This window comes from Alligator mississippiensis, chromosome 14 (assembly GCF_030867095.1).
Source record: "Alligator mississippiensis isolate rAllMis1 chromosome 14, rAllMis1, whole genome shotgun sequence".
Lineage (NCBI taxonomy): Eukaryota > Metazoa > Chordata > Crocodylia > Alligatoridae > Alligator > Alligator mississippiensis.
The window spans coordinates 34,202,314-34,222,312 of record NC_081837.1 but is presented as its reverse complement, the minus strand read 5'-3'; the positions used below and the strand labels follow the sequence as shown (position 1 = coordinate 34,222,312).

Sequence of the window (19,999 nt, the reverse complement as noted above, 5' to 3'; positions counted from 1 at the left end):
GCACACTCATGCACAGAGAGCGCCCAGGAAGACGGGGTGCAGCTGGGGGAAGCTGGTTGTTTTGCCCCCTTCTACAGAACTTCAAGGGCTTTCTCTATGGTGACTACACCCTGGCTTTTACAGTGACCTAAAGGAGGCAGAATTCAGCCCAAACCACTGCATAGCATCTACAACAAGCCATAAATGCTCTACAGCTGGGGACCCAAAGTTAGGCAACTCCTCCCATGGTAGACATGTAGAAAATAGGCCTGTGCGAATAGGGAACTATTCAATTCAGATTCAACCGATTTGGATGCCAGCAATTTGATTCAGAGCTCCAAATTGGTTTCCTGCTTCAATTTGGCCAAATTGGCGCTGAAGCTTTGGAGCCGATTCGGAGATTCGGCCATAAGGTATAATGGGGAATCAATGAAATACCTGTAACTTGGTTGTTTTCTGTTCAATTTGGATGAAACTTGCAGGGATGGTAGCCTCTGCTGAAAGTATGAAGCCTGCCAAGTTTCAAGGAGATAGGTGCAGGGGTTTGGGGGAAACTGCACCCCAAATTCTTGAAAGCAAAACTCATGTCACGTGTATGTGTTACACCACAAAGGGGTCAAAACTGCAGGGGTGGTGGCCCCTGGTAAGGCCACAAAGGCTACCAGTTTTCAAGGAGATAGGTGCATGGGTTTGGGGGAAACTGCACCTCAAGCTGCTGACAGGCAAAACTCATGACATACATGACCCCGCGTGTGTTAAGGTGCAGCAGGATGAAAACTGCAGGCCTGCTAGCCCTGCTGAGGCCACGAAGCCTGCCAGCTGTCAGGGAGATTGGTGCAGGGTTTCTGGGTTCTGGGGCCTTGCACCTCTAGCTGCTGACAGGCAAAACTCGTGACTTTGGTGCTTGTGCAACTGTGTCTGTCTTGGGGCAACTGATTGTCTATTGATTCTTTCCTCTCCTTAGTCTGTGGTTTTGTAGGTGTTAATCCTTGCTCGTTAACTCATTATCTAGTAGCTAGCCGCTGTGTATTGAGCTGGTCCCTGAGTGAATCAAGATTGATTGGTAACGCAGTAGCTTAGCAGCCAGTAGTCCCCGTCCCCCCCCCACCCCCCTGCCCCAAGACAGTCAGTTGTACAAGCACCCATGAAACGAGTTTTGTCTGTCAGCAGCTAGAGGCCAAAACTTGGCAGGCTTTGTGACCTCGGTAAGAGCCACCATCCCTGCAGTTTTCACCCCACTGTGGCTTAACACACACGTGACATGAGTTTTGCTTTCAAAACTTCGAGGTGCAGTTTCCCAGAAACCCCTGCACCTAGCTTGGTATGCTTCATGGTCTCAGCAGAGCCTACCATCCCTGCAAGTTTGATCTGAATCAGCCAAAAGACAACAAAGTTACAGAGATTTCACTGATTCCCCATTACACCCTATGGCCGAATCTCCGAATCTTTCCTGCAATTCGATTTAGATTTGTAGATTCGGCCTCCAAATCATCTGCGAATCCAAATCATGATCCAAAGCTTTGCACAGCCCTAGTACAAAAGATACTCGACTGGCAGAGGTGCTGAGCACCATTGACTCTTCTCAACTTCCAGTAGAATTAAGCATGTGCAGTACCTCAGGGGTTGTGGCGCTGGCAGTGACCCTGGTGAGGTCAGGCTCCCTTAGGTATGCTCAGGTTTGGGGGTGTGATACAGCAGGAGGTAGGAGCCATTCACAGCAGCATGTTGGGGACAGGAGAGGAGACAACTCACTTAGGATCCCACTCGCACCTTAATGATGTGCACCTGCAAAGTTACTCCTGCTTTGTACAGACTGAGACCTAAGTGAGGCCTCAAACACTCAGTCACTGCCTTATTTCTCCCCCAGTGCCTGGATATCAATAGAACAAGCATGCAAACAACTTGTCCCTAGAGTGGCCATCATAGAGGACAGTCCAGTTGTCCTCTGTCCTCTACTGATACGAAACTGGATGCCTTTATGTCCTATTTTTCTCTTAAGAGAGGACATAAACGTGTCGGGATTCATATCAACAGAGGACAGAGTAGTAGAAAACCGAATGTCCTGTATGATGGCCACCCTACTTGAGACCCCCAAGAACCCTGCCTTGACCTTGCCTGAAGGCCATGCACAGCCTCTGCCTGCCAGCTAAAGCCAGCCACACACACACCCCACCCCACCCCTCTGCCTTTACTTGCAGCATCGCTGCAAACCCGCAGGAGCTTCTGGCATTAAGGGCTGAATAATTTTCCCTGATCACAATACAAAAGGATATCCAGCTCTCAGCCCCCGCTGCTACCACAGGATTTTCACCTATTGCTTCCGCTGCAGAAAACCCTCACTTTTCTCCTCCCCAGAAATCCTCTACACAAGCCCCAAATCATCTGGCTGTATTGGTAGGCTGTCTGGCTCCCTCTGCTATCAGGTTATCTAGAAGTCACTCTCTCTAGGAAGCACAAACCAGTTGCTGCAGCCTAAAACCAACAGAGATGAGGAGAGGGGAAGGAATCGTATAGGGGGAGGACTGGAAGAGACCTCCATAGGTTATCTAGTCCAACCCCCTGCTTGAGGCAGGATCGTCCCTATCCAAACCATCCCATACAAAAAAAAAATAACAATTGTCTAACCTCTTAGCAAGACTACATCCTAACCTGCTACAAGTAAAACAAGGAGACTCTGGTGGTCAACGTCCTGGTACTGTAAAGGTTGTTAAGATACGATGAAGAGATCCCAGGAAAAGGCCTATGCCACCAGCTATAGCAGAAGGCAAAAACCCCCACAGTTCATACCAATCTGACCATGAGGTAGAATTCGTTCCTCACCCCAAGTATGGCGATCGGTCTGACCCTGAGCAGAGGAGCGGGCAAGACCTTCTAGCCAGGAACCTCTGGGATGAAAGTCCCATCAGGAGCACTGGCAGATCCCAGACAAAAATCGCCAGCCTTAGCTGCAGCCAACACCCAATGCCTCTGATGAAAGCTTTTTCTTTCTTTTTTTTAATTTGAAAAAAAAAGAAAAAAAAAAAGAGAAAATGCCAACACATGTAGGAGGAAGAAGGGAGAGGGAATTCCCTCCCAGCCCCATGCCACAAAACTCAGAAGCATGGGACATATCAAAGAAGGAAGAACTCTGTGGGTTTCCCCTGCTAGGACTTGGCTTCAGCAGGACCCCACCCTTCCCTTCCACTCATCAACCACTCTGGTCCTTTGTCTCGTTTCCTAGGAAACTTGTCTAGAGTTTATCATCCGCACCCCCTCCACTTCCTCCTTAGCCTGCATAAATGCCTCATCATCAGTGAGCCCCTGTTCCCATCCAGAAGCGCACAGCACTTCAGAGCTGTCACACACATAGCGTCATCTGACAGTGATGCTGCCTTCATCATCTTTGGGGTTTCAAGCACTTCACACAGACTGGAGGCTTGAAAGGGATGTTGTCAGTGAGGTGGAGGCACAGATGCTTCCATGTGGGGGATAAGTAGAAAAGAGGGTGGTTTGCAAACCCAGCACAAAGAGAGAGATCTGGGCCAGGTTGCTCCTGGATAGAAGCCGATGCAAACCTCTCCCCCATGAACACAGTGCCTCCTGCAAGACCTGGCAAGTTAAACTGACTCAAATCCAGGAGTGAGAGTGGCCGGGTTGGCTGGATACAGGATGAGGAATGAACTAGATCACAAAGTCCTTTTATAGTCCACAAGCAAAAGTGCCAGGAACTAGCTGGCTTAGAGAAATGTGGGGCTTCTGGCCTATGGTTCAGATCCATTGCTGAAAGCAATAACATAACCCATGACGTCATTAGTAACAAATAAAAGCCTCCTAGGAAGGGGGAGATTTAGTGCTGGCTTCAAAGATGACTCATGAAGTCAGCCACTGCACCTTATCACCACTTCCAAGGCCAAAGCAACTGCGCACCAGACTGCTGTATCATTGCATGCACTTATTTGGGTATAATCCCCTGTGCAGTTGTCCTACTCCAATTAGGCTATGTTCAGAGGATGCTCTGGAATAAGAGACTTGTTGGTTGTAGTCTAAGCCTTTGCATTTTGCAGCCATGGGGCAGAGAAAGCAGAGGCACCTTCACACCTCCAGCATGTTCTGGGGACTACATTGTTTCACAGCACAATTCAGAGCAGCCTGGGATCCAAGTTATGACACTCATAATAGACCACCCCAAGTCTCCACAGATCCACTAATGCACCTTCTCTCTACATAATGGGCACACCATTCACCTGTAGAGGCACCATGTGTACCTACTCCCCTGCACATGTAAACCCACATAACACACACATGCACAATCACCTCTGCTTGGATTCATATATAGACAGAGTGAGACATGTTTCCACTACCAGGTTCATAACGAAGAAGGGAACCCAGTGGCCAAGAGCTGGCATAAGACAGCCACTCGCTAGAATGAGTTTCTCCTGATTTGAACCCCTTTGGCTTCAGCTGCACACTCTCCTCCCAGTTAGAGGAGGATGTGGGGTTGCTAGCAGGGCTTGGGGCAAGCAGTAGTGCCCAGGGAAAGCAGGGCCTCATCGTTCAGGCTGCTGCCAGCTGCTCTGTGATCTGATGCTGGCTGAAAGACACATGGCTCCAGGGCAAGACGGAGGCTTCATCCAGCAGCTGGACTCAAGCAGTGCACTCAGGGGCAATCCCTGCCAAACAGAGAAATGGTGACAGGAGTACAGGATGATGTGTCACCAGCAAGGACAGGCTGATCCTGGCCTGAGCCTGGGCTACAGCATCTCGGAACATGGCTCCCGCTCAAAGGACAATACTGAAACACCACAGCAGTCTGGAGTAAGGAAGAGGGCACATAGCACATCAGGGAGCTGCAGAGGCTGAGCCAGCTGGCTTGCACCTGAAAAGATGCAGAAAGGGCCAGGCCACAGTATAAAGTAAAGATCAGCCAGCATCTGAAAGGAAAAATGAGCCAGCGGTTTGAGCCCTAAGAACAAGGAGATATGAGCTCAGTTCCCAGCTCTGCTGCGGACTCCCTGTATGACCTTGGGTGAGTCACCGAAGGTCTGTGACAGCACCCACCCTCCCACTTCTGTGTCTCATCCTTTCTCCCACCATCTGTCCAGCATATTTATGTAGTAGACATCTCAGTTCAAGAACTGCTTCTTACCATCAATTCATGGAGCACCTGGTCCATGGAGCCTTGCTCTCAGCTGTGGCTTCTTGGGCCAGTCTAATACTGAGCAGAACAAGAATGACCCAAACACAGTGGAGAAAGCTTCCCAGGGATTTCCTGCAGGAAAGAACTGCTTCCCCAACTGCCTCCCAGCCTGCAGCAGTCCTCTCTATGGAAGCTGCATGGACTAGGAAGCAGTTAACCAAACCCATCAGCCTCCTCTTCCATTAATAGGCAGGGACCCCCAGGACAGTCTCTGCATATGGAACAGTAGTCAGAGCACCTAGCTTAGTGGCACAGTACTAGAGAGGAGGCCACTCAACTTAAGTCTCCTACACTGTACATTTTCCCTCAAGCACTCTCACCACATAGGAATTAACATAAACTAGTCCTCAAAGCATAAACACAGTCCATACAGGGCAATTCAGAGTCCTGAAGTCTGTCCCCAAACCCCAAGAAGATGCTGATGGCTTCATACTGTTCTCTCAGCACCGCAGCACAATCTTCCTTCTCTCTCCTGCATGAGTTCCTTCTTCTGGTCTCATGGTAGTACTGCCTCCAGCCTTGCAGCCCTGGGCCTTTTGCCAGACCCTGGGAGTCTCCTTGGCTTAGTACTGCCACCACTAGCCAAGCTCCTTTACTCTTTCTCAGTCCCCAGCCCCTGACACCTTTAACTTCTTGTGACCAGCTAATCATCCTCTGCAGCTGGTCCAGTTCTCCTAGGCAGCCTGCAATCAATCCCTCCTGACTGCCAGCAGCTGGCTGTAGTCCCCGGCAAGCCTGCAGACTCTCCCAGCCTGGAGTGTGCAATATACTGCAAGCCTTTGTCAGCCAGCCAGCTACAGCTAGAAATATGGGGGTTACCCCTCTGGTCTCCATGGAGAGCCCAATGAGAAGGGTTCGGTGGGAAAATGGCTCGCTGCAACAGAAGAACAGGGAGGGGATTTCATGAACCCTTGCCTGAACTCCAACTCAAAGGAGGGTGGGTTTAGCAGCATCTCACTGAATAGTAGTAATGGCTTGTGCTGGGATGAAAATGACTTGGAGTCTTCTAGTGAGAGAAGTGAATCCCAGCACCCCCACCCCCGGGAGGAAGCTGTACCATCTCCAGCACTACTGAGCAAAGAGGAAGCCAAGATTAGACTTCGCCATCTCAAAGGATAGCATGTTCACTCCAAGCTGAAAAAAAGCAGACTGAGCAGCCCCTGCTCACTTGCTAGACAGGCCCCACCAAGCTCCACTGTTCATTTGTCTGTCAAAGGATGAGGTCTGCTCTGGACCATTCCTCAGTTAACTTGTGGCCATCAGGCTACAGAGAACTGCAGCACATGCAACTGAAACCCTGCAGGGTTTAACTTTGCCCAACGAGCAACTCTGAGAAAAGGGGGAGAAGCAGCAGGTTCAAGGAATAATAGACCTTCCCCACCCCACAGAGGAGGACTGCAAGGATGACTAAGGCAAAGAGCACAGTTGCCTTAGTCAAGGCAATTGCTAAGCCGAAATGCTAAGGTACCAGGGGTCAGGAAGTACCTGATCTTGATGTGCTAGGGACAAGGAGGGGCTGCTGTTTCCCCACTGGCAGAGGTACTTTTGCTAATTATGGAGGGATTATGCCTTTAGTGACAGACCTGGGACCAGCAGTATGTTCTAGACCTGAAGCACATCTGCTGAATCTCTAAAACAGACTTGCAACTAGGGAGCCACAGCCCCCTGAGGTGCTGTAAGACTTAAGGGTGCCATGCAATACTAGCACTGTTGTTGTGCAAAACACTTTCATGCAATTCCCAAAATAAACCCAGAGATTTCCTATAAGAATCCACAGTGTTAAGACCATTCTACCCTGCTGTGTCTTCCTGAGCTCTTTGTACCAGAAGATTTGCTCTTTTATTTTTCCATAATCAAATAAAGGATGGAAAGCTCAGACTTGGCACATCCTTGGGTCTAAAGGGATTGAGAATTACTGCTCTAGAACAGCAGTCAGCAATGTTTCCCAGTAGCAAGCTGCAATGACCCAGCTGGGGTCTAAAGCAAGTGAATGCTAGTACCCAGCTGCTGCAGTCACCATGACTTCTCCCCCTGGTCTGGCTGAGAGGCACCATGGGAAAGCTCCCTGCTGTCCAGCCCTCCAAGCATTCGTACAGGGCTCTAACTTTGCATCACCTTACCTCCACCTGCACTGGTATCTCATCTTGCTGCCACGTGGAGGTTGGTAATCTGCTTTCCATACAGTAAAAAATGCTGGCCTGGCACTTCACAAGAGATTGGCCTTGATAGCCATCAAAGGTCCCTGGGTCTAGCAGGGGGACATGGGTTAAGATTAGCCAAATGCTTGAACAGAGCTAGCACCCCACTGGCAAATCATTGATTCCCTCACAAGAAGATGGTCCATAAAAACAAGGCCACAGGAGATCAGCTCTGATAACACCCAAAGGTCAGGGTGACCCAGGGACATCTGGGGAGAGGAGACATGCATCTGCTCCATCCTTTCAGGGGGACTGCCCTTCAGATAATCCTTTTTTCCCCTCTTGGGTTGCTGGATTCTGCTGTGTTAGGGCAACCTCTGGATGACTGTTTCACACGTCACTGAGCCATCTGGACGGACAACCTCCAAGCTCAAAGAGTGATGACTCCATGTCAGCAACAAGGGCAGCTTTGTGATCCAGGATGCTCACACACTTTCAAGGAACCTGGCCTCTGGCCCTGCCTGGAAGGACACTGGTGTTAGGTCACTAATGGTGCTGCTGCAGCATGGAGAGGGGTGGAGGTAGAAGCAACTGCATGCTCCAAGAGCAAGCTCTGCAGACTGGCAGCTTGCTCATTCCCTCCCAGCTTTCCTCCCCAGGAAGGGAGCACAGCACAGCTGTACCCAGCCTCCCCTCATATTCTTGAGCAAGCGTGGTGGGAACTGCTTTCTGCAGCTGAGCCAGGGGGGTTTACATGCAGGATTGATGAGCCTTCGCCGTATTGCTGAGCTGTGGAATATTTCATGTCACCCTGAAGAGGGGGCATCCTTCCAGGCGCTCTAAAAGCTCAACCAACACCAAGCCTTTGCCAAGAGCTCCCCCACATGGGGCATCACCGCACTAACACCCCCACTCCTTTCAGTCTGCGCCCAAGCCAGGAATGCAGCCGGGGAACTGCTAACTCCTCCTGGGCAGTCGGCATCCTCCATCTCAGCCACGCTCAGCCTGAACCATGCATGCTCTCTGGTGCCAAGGGGATGCAGTGGCAGGGTCCCGCTGTTAGCACCAGTGGTGTTGACAGGCCAAAGTATCGTGGGCATGATGAGAGGAAGGATGGCCTGTTGTCTGTTTGCAATGCAAGCCTGGCACATGAAAGACGATGGTTCAGTTCAGCACAGTGCCACAACCCCTTAGTTGCTTAGTGTCTCTGACTCAGTTCCCATCTGTACCTTCAGGATCATAGCACTATCCTGCTTCTCGGTGCGGGAGCGGGCTTCAGAATAAACATATTAAAGGTCACAAGCTGCTCAGAGACTGTGAAAATAAAGGCCGTGTCAGTACCACAGACAAACGCATCCCGATATGTTCCAACCGTGTCTGCCGTGGGACACAGGGTCTTCCCCTGCTTTTCGGAGAAGCTGTTTTCCTCCTCCTCTCCCTTGGAGGAAATCCGGGTGCCCATCAGAGGAGCTCCCTGACACTGATCCCAGCCCTCGGTGCTGTCAGCTCTCCCACATGGGCACTGCTCTTGTTTTCCTGACTTCAAACTGAGCTCAGAAGGATGAACAGGGGGAATCGGCACATCTGGGCTCTGTTCCCATTAATTTACAGGGAATTCTTGGCAAGCCTCAGTCTTACCCTGCATACTGGCATGGTGCTGGCAGCAGGTCACGGCAGGGAGCTGTACATCCAGCCGCAGCCAAAACGCTCCATTTTTTAAACATTTCAAACCCTGTTACACTTTGAAAGTTTTCAAACCTTCAATCTGCATGCACCCGCTGTGGACATGGTCATAGAGCTGGCCAGCAAGGGGAAGTGGGGTCAAGAGAGTTAGTTGATTAATGGCTGTAAAGTATTTGAGAGCCTCCGAGGACAGGTGCAAAAGCAGAGCAGAATGTCACCGATTCCTCTTGCAGCTCCACCAGCTCTGCGACAGCTGTGGGCTGCTACAATATTACTGCATTCGAGAACCAAATGCAACAAGATCATTTTAGAGGCTTCTGCCGTTGGAGCCTGGCCCCTCCACCATGCTCTGATCACAAAGGGTCCTTTAAGTTTTGCACCAACTGTGCAAGACAGGTGAGGGGAACCCCACTTACAGCAGGGGAAAGTGAGGCAAAAAGGCAGCGTGGGATCCCATCACAGCAGCCTAACAAGGAACAGGGAGAGATCCTAGGGCTGGAGACAAGACGCTGGAGGAGGAAGGGGGAGCCAAGAGATCCCAGCAGCAGCAGCAGCAGAGTAATGACGGGAGTTCAGGGACTGCAGGTTAACCGCTCAGGGACTGCATGCAGCCCACGCACCATCAGTTGGACGGCCCTGTTTTAAATAAAGACAAAAGGCTTCCAGCATCCCGCACCATAAGGTGTCCAGCTGGGACACACAGAAGCACCCCACATACCACATTGCCACACATCCCGACCCCCCGTGCACGCAGACAGAACACACGGCAGGCAGGTTTGGGGCCAATGCTTTTCTTCGTTATACACAAAAAATATGTCCCACAATGAAGCCCAGTTGTTCGAGGGCCACAGGTTAAGTGCACAGAGTACAGGCTGAGACACAACACACAGGATACAGAGGCCAAACACATTTCTGAACAGTTACAGTGCTATCCGAAATTCAGCAGCCCCCAGAGGAACAGAGGCTATGTCCAGACTCAGACTGGGGGGCGGGGAGAAGTCCTCTGGAGAAGTACCGTGGGTTCAAGCTGCTGTACAGCGTGATCAGAAGTAGCCGGAAGGCTGAGATCATGGAAAATGAAAACACTCCCTTGTCCCACTTTACTTGCAAGCCTTTATCACTGGAGTTATCATGTTTCACAGAGTTTGAATCCTACTCCCTGTGTCTCCCTTTCCCCCATCCCCCCCTGCACGTCCTTCTACAGGCCTTTTAGACACCTCTAACCAGCCAGGATATTTTCTCTTACCCACTCCCAGAGCCCCACTTTTAAAGCTGGCAGTCACAAGGACAGGATACTGGCTCACTCAGCAAGCTGGCATCCAAGTCTGAACAGCGAAAGCCAGCGGCTGTGGGATTTGATCACCGAGGGACTCTTCAGTCCATCTGTGCCCCCATCAGTCCGTCCAACCGTGTCACTTGCCTACCTGCTTCCCTCTGCCCCTGTCTATTGTGCACTTCCATTGCTGCCATGGACAGGGACCAGGCTTTCACAGTAAGGTCTATGGAGGCAGACATTGCAATACTCGCTGTGCCTGATGACATGCTAACCTGCATGCTGCTGTACAAACCCCAGCCCCAATTAACATCTCCGTGGACAGCATCCCCTTGATGGCAACCATCAGGGCCTGAAAGGTGGGGAGCAAGGTGCAGTGCTCCTAAGATTTCCCCCGCAGCATCAGGGAAAGCTGCTGCTTTCTACGGGCTGCCAAAGGAGGGATGGCTTCTTTATCCTACACTTGCATATCACCAAGGGGTCCTAACAGAGATGGGAGTCCCCTTGTGCTAGGTGCTGCACAACACAAACACAAAGGATGAGAGAAGCTTGTTCCTAAAACTGGAAGGCCTTGTGGCTAAAGCTGCAGAGGAGAAAGCCCAGCGAGCACCCTGTGGCAAGCCAGGAAGAACCACTTGGGAACAGGAGCCCGAGGTAGAAAGCCTTACACTAGGACAGGCGCATATTAGCGTAGGGCCCTGAAAGGCCCAACCCTGGGTTTGCAGAGGGGAGGTCTCCCCTATTTCCTAGGGAAGCACCCTCGATATGAAGGCTACAAACCACCTGAAAGGACTATGGCTGCAATGGCCTGTTACCATCCTTCAGTGACCCCCGAGATGGGAAAAGTTCTCACTCCCAAGCAGCAGGCAAGGCTTAGCTTGCAAGAGGATCAGCTCAGACAGGATCCCTGGACACCCTAACACAAATATGAGGGGTTTGTTGGGGTTAACAGAGCAGAAAGGGTCAAAAAGGAAGCCTGTACTTGACTGCTCCTGTCTGTTGCTCACTCCTGGGTCCGAGGGGTTAATTCAGAAGGTCCCACTGCAAACACAGGGCTCTGGGGCCAAGAGAAGGGGGGACAGACAGACATCTCTGTGCTGTTTAATTTCCTCTTGGGTCAGACAGAACAGAAAACAGCACAAGGGTTTATGCAGAACAGTGATGACGCCCAGAGAGATCAAAGGGCACCAAAACTACCACGTGGGTCTCTTCCCCTCTCCTCTTAGGCACCCCGCCACACACAGAGCTACCAGCTCCTTCCTCCTGCAAGTGTCACCCGCACTAGCAGAGTGGCTGTGCTCTGCAGAGAATAGCAACCTACAAAGCTGTCAGCTAGCAGAGCTACTCCTTCCGCTCAGCGCTGCGCCACTGGGGATCCCAGGTTCAAATCTCAAATCACCCTATGGGGGTGGTGCTTGGGTGTTTGTTGCACATTACCAACGGGCTAGCACCCCAGGCTCCTCTCCTGCCTCTCCACAACTGCCCCTGACTCATCCTTTCACCCCGCTTTTGAAGAGTGTTAAAGAAAGAAGAGGTTAAATGGACAACTGGTTCATCAGGCTCCTCCTCCTTCAGGGCCACGCACAGACCCACAGGCTGGCACTGGTGATACTGAGGGCAGATGAAACAGGAAGCAGACTGCCAAAAAGGAGAGTACCCCTGTTCAGGAGGTGCAATGCAAGACCTCATCTCTGAGCTACTGAAGGCAAAAGGCCCTTACAATCCTGAGATGATACACAGCAGGATATTTCAACAGGATCTGTGCAAGCCCGCCAGCTCACACCCCAAACACAGCCCCAGGAGTTCTGCTGCTAACTGTAGACCATGCAGTTGCAAATCAAAAAGCCCCAAGGGTTAATAAATCTATCTGTTGGCTACATCAGCAAAGCCCTCCCCAGCCCCTTAGCAAACCACAGAAATAGTAAGCTTGGTGTCTTCCCATTACAGCAGCCCTGGCCTGAGCTAGCCCAGGTACACACAACGCCCCCTGGCCTTTGCTCCAAGGCAAGGTGCAGACAGCCTGGCACCACCCAAGGCAGCAAGGTGCAGAAAGCAGGTATTGCAACTAGCTGCTGAAACAGCCCCTTCTCCAGCAGGGCTGCACTGGAACCAGAGGCTCCAAAGTGACTCCCCGGAGCCCAAGGTAAAATCCCAATCCCCGGTGCCCACCCCACCACACCTTTACCAGTCTGTGTGTGACCTGGCAAAGTGCAGCGCACCAATGGCCACGTGCAGCAGAGACTTTCACTTACCCGCTGCACATTTACCACCTGTACATCAGGACTGCAGCTTCCTGCATCAGTGCCACCAGGCTGTGTGACTCCCATTAGCACAGGATGGAGGCACCTGCCCACATGCTTAGACTAGCTCACCTCACTGACCGCAAGACAGGCCCAGGACTGTCACTCCCCATCTCATCCAGCATCAAAACATACCCTTCCAATGGCCCCCTGAGCCCTAGGACTGGGGCCTCAGATTTTGTGGTAAACTCCCAGGCACAGCAAGGATTGCAGCCTTAGGGCAGACTGTGAAAAACCCAGATTAAAAATTCATCCATCTTAAAGACAAATTTGGGTCTATTGCCAAGTGCCAGCAACCATTCACCCAGGCATCCTCCTGCCTAACCTTTTCACTTGTCACAGGTCTAAGCATCAAACTGAAGCAGACTCTCAGGGACCATTCACCCTGCACCAATGGGTAGGGTCTTTACCCCAGGAAAGCAAGGCAGAGCCATCCCAGCTTCTGGGGGCAGCAGAGACCCGACCTGAGCCAGGAGCTGGACACCAAATCCCAGGCTCCCCTATATTTTTTTTAAATGTGGAAGTGCTTTCATGAGAAATAAAGGGACAGCTCAAACTCTGGAAACTAGAAAACTCTACTACATATGCAAAGGGAAACACATTATCAGTATAAGGCACAGGGATATCCCTCAAACACACACTGCACACAGGTGCACACCCTGTAACAAAAGGAGGGGCAGGCTGGTGCTCCGGCCCTGGGATGGGCAGAAACACAGGCCAGCACTCAGATATTCCCCCTCTTTGCTGGGATGTAAATGCTAACGATCTGGTTCATGACCACGAGGGCTGGGTAGAAGGGCAGTGCCAGGCAGACATACCAGGCCACCCCTTTGATCTGTGCTTGGAACCAGTCCGAGTAGATCCCAAGGGCCACGGTAAAGGTGGCAAGCAGGTAGACCACCAGGCCACAGGCAATGTGGTACAGCCTTAGACGTGCCACAGAGGAGACCCTCAGCAGCTGGGGGAAATGCAAGCAAAGCCCGCAAAGAGCCTGCCCACAGGTGGCAATGAGAGTCACGATGCCCAGGATACTGTGCCACGAAACAAAGTGCGGGTACTCGCTCCGGTTCTTGCTGGAGATGATGAAGCCCAGGCCCAGCGTGGCTGCCACAATCACCAATGTCTGTGCAGTCCAGTGGAGCCGCACCTTCACCTTGCGGGAGCAGAAGCAGAAGGGAGAGTTCTCCGGCGAGAAGAGCAGGATGGCTTCGGTCATGCACAGGCAGAACTGGGGATACAGGATGCTGTTAGCAACAGAATAGGTGGGCACCACAACAACCCTCCTAGCAGAAACACTTATCAGGGGACTTGCTTGGGGCAGCATGTCATCCCCAAGGCAGAAGGTCACAAAGGGCACTGTAGACAGGTGACAGAGAGTCAATACTTCCAGACCTGAGTAGCTTTCACAAGCCAAGTCATTAAATGACCACAGCCAAGAGCATCCTTCCAGCAAGGGACAAGACAGGTCAGCGTAAACATGGTGGGAAGCTATTTTCTGTTTCTGAATTACAATGATTTTAGCAAATCATGCAGACTCCTGTGCTGTCTTATGCAGAGATCATCAGTGTTGGGGCTTTGCAACTCCAAGTCAAGCTCCATAAGAAACAACAGCAGTGCTCGTGTGCTGCACCTGGCCTGCACGCACTGCCCATTTCTTTCCAGGTGATATTTTTAATTTTTAAAAATCCATTTTGAGGTGAATCCTGGGTATAGAATGAGCCCCATTGGCTGGGATGTTCCCTGGTACTATCCATGTTCCTACTCTTAGGGCAAGAAGTAGGAAGAAGAGGCAGGAAGTGGGGAAGATGCAAGACAATCATTTCTGGCCAGGTTTTTTTTTTTAAGGATATCTTCAGGGCATGGCTGTTCCCCAAGCCAGGGATGTCAAACTCATGGGGGCCCTAGGGACTTCTCATGGGCTGGATAGAGACTGCAGGGCCCCCCACGAGCTGGGCAACCCCAAAGTGGTGATCCAAGTGGCATCTGTACTTACAGCTACCAGAGCCTTTGTTTCAACACAGCTCTGCAATCCAGGGAATTAACACTGCTGACGCTCATCTCTTTCCCTGCCACTGATGCTGGCTTCCAACAGGGGCTACATTTCCCAATGTCAGCAGTGGATCAGGGTGGGGAGGGAGGCAAGCAAAGTGAACTCACTGGGTTTTGGAGCTATAGCAAAACAGCAGGGATTAACACCAGCATAGCACTAGCAGTGAGCCCCATGAGCCAAATCTAGCCTACAGAGGTGGGTGGTCCAGGCCACGACAAGCTCTGGGGCTCTGACATCCCTGCCCTAAGGCCTGTCAAGGCAAGAAGTTTTTCCTGGAGGTTTGGAGTTTGAGTTAAATGTTGTCTGTTTGCTTGCTTTCCTTCAGAGCTGTTTTTAAATTAGGTGTTGAAAACTGGGGACTGGAGTCCAGTCAACCCATCTGAGTAATTCTCATCTCTTATTTCATGTCAGGGAAACAGACCGAAGCTCCTGGCAACTTCAGGGGATTCACATCCTACTGGATGTTCAGCATCCCCCGGCAGCACAGCACATCTTCCCAAAGCTTGCTAGCAGCCATTCTGCTCCAAAGAAAATCCCTTTGCCCCATGCCATCCCTTTCAGTCAGCTTGCACCCTGATCAGGAGCTCTGAAATGAGTCTGAAACCCAAGGAAAGCTTGCTTACAGCTAAGAGAAGAGGGATTGATGTACACTTAGGCTTCAAGAGGGTGCTGTCTTGACTAGCAAAAGGCAATAAAATCATTACAGACATCAGATCATTTGCTTTACTGGAGAAATACTATGTACATTTCTCTCCGAGCACCACACTCACACTAAAATTCTGGGAATCAAACTTCAGGGTGAAAAGGAGCTAGCTCAGACATGCAAGTCCTCAGGAAGGCGGCATTTCCTGCAGGTGCCTGCAGTGGATCACAGCCCAAACCCAACAGGCCCATTCTGCTACTGTGCATCGCTCCCAGATTTATGATTCTCTAGCGTCAAATGAATACATATTGCTGAGGGAAGCGCCGTCTGGTTCCCAAGCCAGCAGGAGCCTGGCAAGGGAAGCTAGATTTGCACGCTAGCATCTCCAAAAGCGATGCAAGGCAGATATAAAGCTTGGGATGTTTATGGGAGATAAAGGTGGGGGGGGTGCGTGCGTGCAAGGTGTGTGCGCGGTGGGGGTGGGGAGAGGGGATGGATTGCAACTTACCGCTATTGACATGAACACAGGATGCCAAGAAAAGAGACCTGGAAAAGAAAAGAAACAGTGCTCCCAGTCAATGCCAGGCGCAAATTCTGCAAAATGGGCTCAGCGCTATTCGTATTGCTGGGACGATCCCTATCCCCTGCCTGCGGAAGACCCCAGGAGAGGTCTGGCTCACACTCACGGCTGATTTATATTTTGCAGGGGAGTTTAAGAAGTAGAGGGAAACAGGGCAGACGCGCTCCATTCTCTCCAATTCATCCCCACCCGCCTTCAAGTGTTTGCATCACCTCGGAGCTCAGGGTCATTTCCCCTCCCTCGGGAGAGGGACCAGGACAAGCCCCGGGGGGGCAGGTGGCCCTTTGCAAGCACTGCCGACCTTCCGGGCACCCCGCTCCCAGGCCTGGATCCCCTAACCCTAACCGCTCTGCCCGGGGCAGCCGGGAGACCGCGGGGACTCACTGGTGCCGGGCCGGGAGAGCACCAGCAGCAGCAGCGCGAGGCCGAGCGCCGCCAGGTGCGCCAGGAGCCCGGCGCAGCGCCACAGGCAGCGCGGGAGCCCGAGCCCGGCCCCGGCCCCGGCCCCGGCCCCGGCCGGCATGGCGCGCAGGGCGGGCGGGGAAGCCGCACCTGCGGGCGGGGCCAGGTGCGCGCCGGGCGGGCTCTGCTGCAGAGGCAGCACTGAGCAAACAGGGGCTTGGCCGGGACCTGCCTTCCTTCCTACTGATGCATTTCACGTCCCAAGTCAGTCCCAGATCATAGATAGCATCGCTCCAAAAAAACCCCGCAGGTTGCACAGGCAGCGCTCAACCCTTTGAAACAGCACGGGCGACCGCCAGCACGCCCCATCCCCAGCGCCCACCCTGGGACTTTCCTGCCCCGGGGGCAGGGGCTCGGACTCGGGGATGGAATAGGTCCCTTCCGCCCTATTGCGACGGACCGGCGTGGACATGAGTGCAGGATGGCAAGAAAAGAAAAGAAACGGCGCTGACGGTCAGGGCCCCGGCTAGTTTGTGCTCAAGGCCGGCGCAAATCTGAAATCTGTTCAGATACAAAATTGTTAGCAGGCATCCTACAGGCAGGCCGGAGCCCAGAGGCCTTGGGCTTTGGATGATGATGGAGCAGCGGTGGGCAAAATGCGGCCCGCCAGACCATTCTGGGCCCCTAAAAAAATTAGAAAATGAGTATATATCTGCCTGTGGCTTCCTGGCAGGCGGCCCTCGATGGCTTGCCAAAACTCAGTAAGTGGCCCTCCGCCTGAAATAATTGCCTGCCGCTGCGATGGAGAGACCATTGACCACCTCCTGTGGCGCTGTCCTTGTGCCAAGGGAGAAGGGCGGCCGGCTCCTGGAAGAGGTGGCAGGAAACAGGCAGCACTGTACTAAAGAGTGGGGGTCCCACCAGTTTGTGTCCTGCGTCAGGAGTGCCCTGTGGCAATGCAGGAACCTGCGGGTGTACAGACACACGGCGCTTGAGGAAACAGACAGCGTCCAAATGTTTCTGGAGTGAACTCCAGTCCTACCACCGAAAAGCAGTGGGAAGAGGATGGAGGAGAAGCGGCCAGCTCCATTTGGCAAAGGGACTTTTGGTGCAGGCTGTTCAAAGACCCTCCAAGAGGCGGAGTGGTCAGTGATAATGAAGACGACGGTTGATACAAGCGGACCCCGAAGCAGCGACAGTGACAACAGCAGTGTCAGTAGAAGCAACAGTGAGAGTGACAGTGACAGCAACCAAGACAGGGAATAAGCAGACAGTGTAAAACCCAACAGCAGGGTGAAAACTAAGAGACTGGGTTATGGAAAGGAATGCGGATGGGAGCGCGGGGGCATGCAGGCGACCATTGTAACATGTGCATGGGTTTTAAATATGTTTTAAGGTTTGTGTAGCAATGCTTATCTGGGATGCTGTATAAAACTATATATATATATATATATTTTTTAAGACTTGGGATTCAGGTGCTCCCACTGAGATGCTTGATCTGAGCCAAGCAAGACTGCTCTGAACTATCTCATCTTAGCCTTTTTGTCTATCCAGGTCTTAAAAGCCTCTATGAACAGGGCCTCCACCACCTCTCCGGCTAGCCTGTTCCAGTACTTTACTGCCCTCCTCATGAGAAAGTTTTTCCTAATATCCAACCTGAATTTCCCTTGCTGCAACTGAGATCATTGCTCCTCAGATCCTCGGCTCACAGCACAGGGCACTGCCCCCTCCCCCAGCTTGGACTCAGTCCCAGCGCCCTGATTCAAGAGAACCAGGTCTGAAATGCCTCCAAGAAGTTCGGGCATCTAGGAGGAGAGGGGGGCAAGGCATTTCCCCTCCCCACCTCAGTGCTGGCCCCGCTCTGGAGCACCTGGCCTGCCCTCAGAGTCCTCTGCCTTCAAGGGAAGTATCGTGATGCTCTTTTGTAAATCCATGGCATGTTTGCACCTTGGAGATCGTGCCCAGCTCTGGTCCCTGCACCCCAGAAAGGAGCTAGAAGAACTAGAGTAAGGGACCAAGAAGGGCTACAAGGATCATTAGCTGTAAGAGGAGAGACTAGAGGCCAGGCCTGTTCTGTTTAGAAAGGAGATGCTTGAGGTGGGACAGAAGGGCTTACAAAACACTAAATGGCAAAGAAAGTCAATAGGGATTTATTACTGACTCTCTCAAACTCACCAGGCAAGAACTAGTGGTCCCAACATGAAACTAGCAGGAAGTGCATTTAAAATGAACATAAGGCAGCTCTTTTTCACCCAGCGTCATCAAAGGGCAGAACTCGTGGCCACCAGACGTGGTGGAAACTGGCAGTTTAGCCAGATTCACAAAGGGACTGGACACATGCTTGGAGGAAAGGGGCATCAGTAGCTTTTGAGCGTGAGAGCGAGGGGCACGGCCTCTGAACCGGAACTTCCTAGATATTAAGTGCTGGAGGCTGCAAGTGAGAAAGGAACAGGGGGAAAAATCTTGGCCATACCCTGTTCACTTTCCCTTTCAGTATTTGCTCTCTGACTGGGCTAGATGGACCTAGGGTCTGGCCCTGCAAATAGTAGTTATGTCTTTCAAAAGAGACAAGATTCCCTCTTGCAATTTCAGGCCCACTGGAATTAAGACTCCGTTGAACTGTGGATCAGGCTTCCTTTGATGTTAAACTGAATAATGCAGCCCTAGCCCCTTAGCATATTAGTAAAGCTTCTAGTTTCTTTTTACCTGGAGAAAAATAGGTACCGTGTTATATGGGATGATACACCACACCATCTGCATCCTCCTTTTCAAAATCCTACATCTGTCTGTGGCTCTCACCACAAGTGCCTTACCAGTGGTGCATGCAGCACAAGGACACATGCAGCTCTGGGGTGAAACACAGCCCAACACACAGCATCAGGAGGGGAAATTCAGTAGAAAGCAGGGTAGATCTTCACCTTATAGACTTACCAAAATAGAGATAGAGCACCAGTTTTCATGATCTGAAGCTGGCTTCATCAGATGCTGCAAAACAATGTGGCCAAAGTTGCTTGAAGCTTTCCCTGCTATACAGAAAATGCCTCAAGCCAAGATCCTCTCTCTCCATGGACCACAGACTTAAGTCTCAAGGTCTGAGATTTCAAGATCAACATTAGCATCGAAAAGTACTCTGCACAGGTGCTACAACTGTTAGAGAGAAGGAAAGATGCTCTGGCCATGGACCTTGTGCAAAAGGTTGTGCAGCCATTATCTTGGATAACCTTAGCCACCTCCTTGCACGCTGGCTCAGTGGGTTTATTGGAAAGTTCGTGCCACCACGATAACCAACTTTGCAGGCCCTGCTCTTCATGCCTTCCTTGCAACCTGGATGGAACCAGCCAACCTTCCTGCCTTCACTGCTATCTTACTACCTAGATGCATAACTTGCTGTACCTTCTCTGATGCTAAATGGGTTCCTTAAGTGGGTTGCCTGAGGTCTGTGTGGTTCAAATTGAGGCGGCAAGTCTTGCTGAGGCAGGAGGGAGCAGGGATAGCAGCTCTACCAGGTGCATAAGCCAAACAGGAAAGTTTGACTGTGGGCTGTATTCTGCCTAACTCACAGTACCATCGACTTACCTTGACAGATAGCTGGGTTTAGTGGAAGATGAGAGAATCAGCGTCTATTCCCACCTTTGCTGTAGTGGTACCATTACTCTGCAGATTTTAATGCCTAAGAGATTTGGGGCTGCCGGTGTGAAACTGGCCCATGGAGGTGAGGAATATTTCTCTGCACCACTAAACCATTTCCTAACACCCCGGTCACTGCCTGGGATTG

The 19,999-nt window shown here is 51.6% G+C and overlaps 1 protein-coding gene across 1 annotated transcript; it reads right to left on the bottom strand.

The window, feature by feature from the left end:
- Positions 1-9,751: 9,751 nt before the first annotated feature.
- On the bottom strand, positions 9,752-16,360 carry LOC102577044 (probable transmembrane reductase CYB561D1). Its single transcript, XM_006260049.4, has 3 exons — positions 16,207-16,360; positions 15,751-15,788; positions 9,752-13,777 (listed from the first exon to the last, which is right to left on the bottom strand). The coding sequence occupies exons 1-3, from the start codon at positions 16,343-16,345 to the stop codon at positions 13,274-13,276; spliced, it is 681 nt and encodes a 226-aa protein (XP_006260111.4). The 5' UTR covers positions 16,346-16,360; the 3' UTR covers positions 9,752-13,273.
- Between the last annotated feature and the right edge of the window lie 3,639 nt (positions 16,361-19,999).

Bases quoted from the DNA above. Each gene is read 5' to 3' on its own strand.
- LOC102577044 (XM_006260049.4), bottom strand. From the start codon at position 16,345: ATGCCGGCCGGGGCCGGGGCCGGGGCCGGGGCCGGGCTCGGGCTCCCG. The intron at 15,789-16,206 runs GTGAGTCCCCGC...TTTCTTTTCCAG, and splicing joins GCTCTCCCGGCCCGGCACCA to GTCTCTTTTCTTGGCATCCT. The intron at 13,778-15,750 runs GTAAGTTGCAAT...CTGTATCCCCAG, and splicing joins CTGTGTTCATGTCAATAGCG to TTCTGCCTGTGCATGACCGA.